This window comes from Microtus ochrogaster, chromosome 6 (assembly GCF_000317375.1).
Source record: "Microtus ochrogaster isolate Prairie Vole_2 chromosome 6, MicOch1.0, whole genome shotgun sequence".
NCBI lineage: Eukaryota > Metazoa > Chordata > Mammalia > Rodentia > Cricetidae > Microtus > Microtus ochrogaster.
The window spans coordinates 79,241,067-79,244,154 of record NC_022013.1 but is presented as its reverse complement, the minus strand read 5'-3'; the positions used below and the strand labels follow the sequence as shown (position 1 = coordinate 79,244,154).

The 3,088-nt window shown below is 48.4% G+C and overlaps 2 protein-coding genes across 3 annotated transcripts in view; one reads left to right on the top strand and one right to left on the bottom strand.

The window, feature by feature from the left end:
- The window catches only part of C6H1orf74 (chromosome 6 C1orf74 homolog), a 69,206-nt gene that overhangs the window by 57,746 nt on the left and 8,372 nt on the right, over positions 1 to 3,088 (bottom strand). The window lies entirely within an intron of this gene.
- The window catches only part of Traf3ip3 (TRAF3 interacting protein 3), a 22,673-nt gene that overhangs the window by 12,986 nt on the left and 6,599 nt on the right, over positions 1 to 3,088 (top strand). For both annotated transcript variants that reach the window (XM_005348905.2, XM_026779845.1), the window contains exons 9-10: positions 292 to 429; positions 2,794 to 2,929. In XM_005348905.2, coding sequence (XP_005348962.1) covers positions 292 to 429; positions 2,794 to 2,929 — 274 coding nt within the window. The remainder of the gene's footprint in view (positions 1 to 291; positions 430 to 2,793; positions 2,930 to 3,088) is intronic.

Here is a 3,088-nt window from a genome sequence, read left to right as displayed (position 1 = left end):
CTGTGCAGGTGGGGACGCTGAGCAGGTGGGGACGCTGAGAAGGTGGGGACGTGGAGACGCTGTGCAGGTGGGGACACTATGCAGGTGGGGACGCTGTGCAGCTCTGGGGGCCGGGACCCCAAGGGCAGGGAACAGTCCCCAGAGCAAGGTGGCCAACTACACACTCCAGAGACCATGCTCCTCAAGCTCATCCTGCATTTTAAACTACAATATAAGCAAATGCAGAATTCAGTGTGTTCGCTCTCTCTAAGTGTCTGCTCCCTGGGAACACTCTCCTCTGGTCTCTTTCAGCTGTCCCTGGCTTTCGCTGAGCAGAAGTGTGAAGAGTGGAGGAGTGAATACGAGGCTCTTAAGGAGGAGTGGAGGACCCTAGAGGAGCAGCACAGGGAGCTGGAGAGCCAACTGCATGTGCTTCAGTCCAAACTACAGGTACTGACTGGGCTCTTAGCATGGGAGGGGAAGGAGGGCAGGAGTGAGGGGAAGGGTCTGGGGAGAAAAGATGCTCCAGGGTTGGGCCCCAAAGGCTTCATACGTGCAACAAGGAGCTTTCCAGTCTTCACCCCACGGCCCACTTAGTCCTAGACCCACTGTTCTGCCTCTGAACTGTGATTCTGTACTTAGAACTAATGCCTGCACTGCTCATGCAAATGAACTAAGTACCCACTGGAAAGGCATTAGCCAGATACAAATGCCTGGGCTGGAACCGCCACTGAATTGCACCCTAAGTCAGACACCATCCCAGCAGAGTACGCAGTGCACAACTTAAATGTTACTAACTTATTTACAGGTATTAACACGTCCTGCCAATGTGTTTCTCATCAAATTACTGTAAACCCTTGACATACTCAAAAGTTCCTATGCTTTCAATTTGTCGCCTCAGAAAACCTAATTACTCTCCTCCAAAGCCACAGAGAAACCCTGTCTCGAAAAACCAAAAAAAAAAAAAAGAAAACCTAATTACTCTCGATAAGCCTGCTTCCTCGTCAGCAAAATAAGGGTGACAGTCTTCATATCACAGTATTGTTGCATGAGTTAAATATGGATAGCCACACGAAGTGTTTAGCATAGTCTATGGTACTATGAGCACTTGATACAGGTTAACAATTACTTTGCGTGTGTTACCTCTGGCCTGGGTGGAGACCTAGCATTCCTAACTATCTAAAACGAAGAGTTAACCAACTGGAGTTGTTCAATCATCTGGCTAATTACCCCTCAGGAAGGCAGAGTCACCTTAACCCACGACAAAGAAGGAAGAATAATCAACCATTTAATAAGAGGTGCACTTTCCCTTCCCGGGAAGCCTGCCCATTTTTCTGAATTTCTCAGAAAACTGTAGCCTTTCATCTCCTCTCTCTTTCTAATACTTGCCAGAGTCAAGGTATGCTTCCAGAACACTCTGGGCTTTCTTACTCTTTTTCTCTGAAGTTATTCTCTGTCGATCCTCTTTGCCGCATGGCTGTTTGCCAAAACGCCAAGCCTCCAGCCCTAACTCAAAAGTCGTGGCTTTCTTTTCCTCTTCCTTGTCTCTGCCCTCAAGGCAGCTGCTGAGATTTTACAGTACGCCCATCATTACCGTTGTTATTGTTTGGGGTATTTTCCTTTTTAACTAAGAAAAAGCTTCTTTCAGAATCTGTTCTTTTTTTAACATTAACCATCTTTCTTCAATTTTTATATTCTTGAGTTTAATTAATTTCTATCTTCCTTTTCCTCCCTCCAAACCTTCCCATATATCATTCCCTGCTTTCCTTAAAATTCATGGCCTTTTTTATTGATTATTACTGCATGTATATATATATATATATTCCCAAATAGGAACTTGCACGTATGATTTCAGGGCTGACCATTTGACTGGACAATCACCTGGTGTGCTCTTCCCTGGGAGAGACCCCCTCTCTGATCCAGCTGTCCTCAGTTGTCTGTGGTTGTTTTGTGGGGCCGAAGCCTTGCGGGCTTTGCCCCATCCAGCATTGATGTCGTCCTTGTTCCCTGCACATCTGAGCAGACATGTTGAGGAGACTTTGCGGGTGTCGTTTCTGACGTTGCTAGGAGATGCGCTCTCACAGCAAACTCCCTGATCCTCTGGCTCTTCGTCTTTCTGCGCGTCTTCTGCAATGTTCCCTGAGCCTCAGGTGCTGCAGACATGTTGTACATGTATCCATTGAAACTGGGCTCCACAAGGATGCATTTTGATTGGTTGTGATTTACTGTAATGGGCCCTAACTGTTGCAAAAAGAAATTTCCTTGAAGTGTTAATATTTTTTTTATTAACAAATCTAAGAACTCAGAGAGGAGACCCCAATTTCCCAGTAATATATGGCACCCCCGGTGGGGCTCCCCACAATCTTCAGTAACACATAGATTTCACTTACTTAGTTTGGAACTTTGAGATCTGTCCCCAAAGTGGATCTTTACAATTTCCCCCCAACAGAGCTCAGAAACCACACACACACGCACACGCACACACACGCAGCTGATGAGAGAGGGAGTGCGACTCTTCGAGGCACAGACCTCACTGGGTGCACAGCACAGGGCTCTCTTCCTCACAACTGATCATGCTGAAAGTGAAGGCACAGTGGGACATCTAGAAAAGTTCTGACTTGATTGGAGATCTGCCGAGGCGCTGGGACACTATCCCCTGTAGATATCAAGTCAGATGCGCTGTTGGAAACATGCAGGATAGAGAACATGTCCCTGCATCCCAGGCTCTTAACGTTCTGCCGTCTTCTATTCCATGGCACCTGCTCGGTCTCCACGCACACTGACCTGCCGCTGTGTGCCGCCTCCTCCCCTCAGGGAGCAGACAGCAGAGGCTCACAGATGAACCAGGCCCTGCGACTTCTAGAAAATGAGCACCAGGAGCTGCAGGCCACGATCGAGCGCCTGCAAGGGGACCGAGAGCAGCAGAGCTCCCACACCCAGGACCTACTAGGTACTCTTCTTGGGGGTCCCACAACTTCAGGGGTTAAGAACCACAGCTGAGTGAGCTCCGACACCCAGGACCTACTAGGTACTCCTCTTCTTGGCGGGGGGAGGGTCTCACAACTTCAGGGGTGAGAACCACAGCTGAATGAGCTCCGACACCAGGACC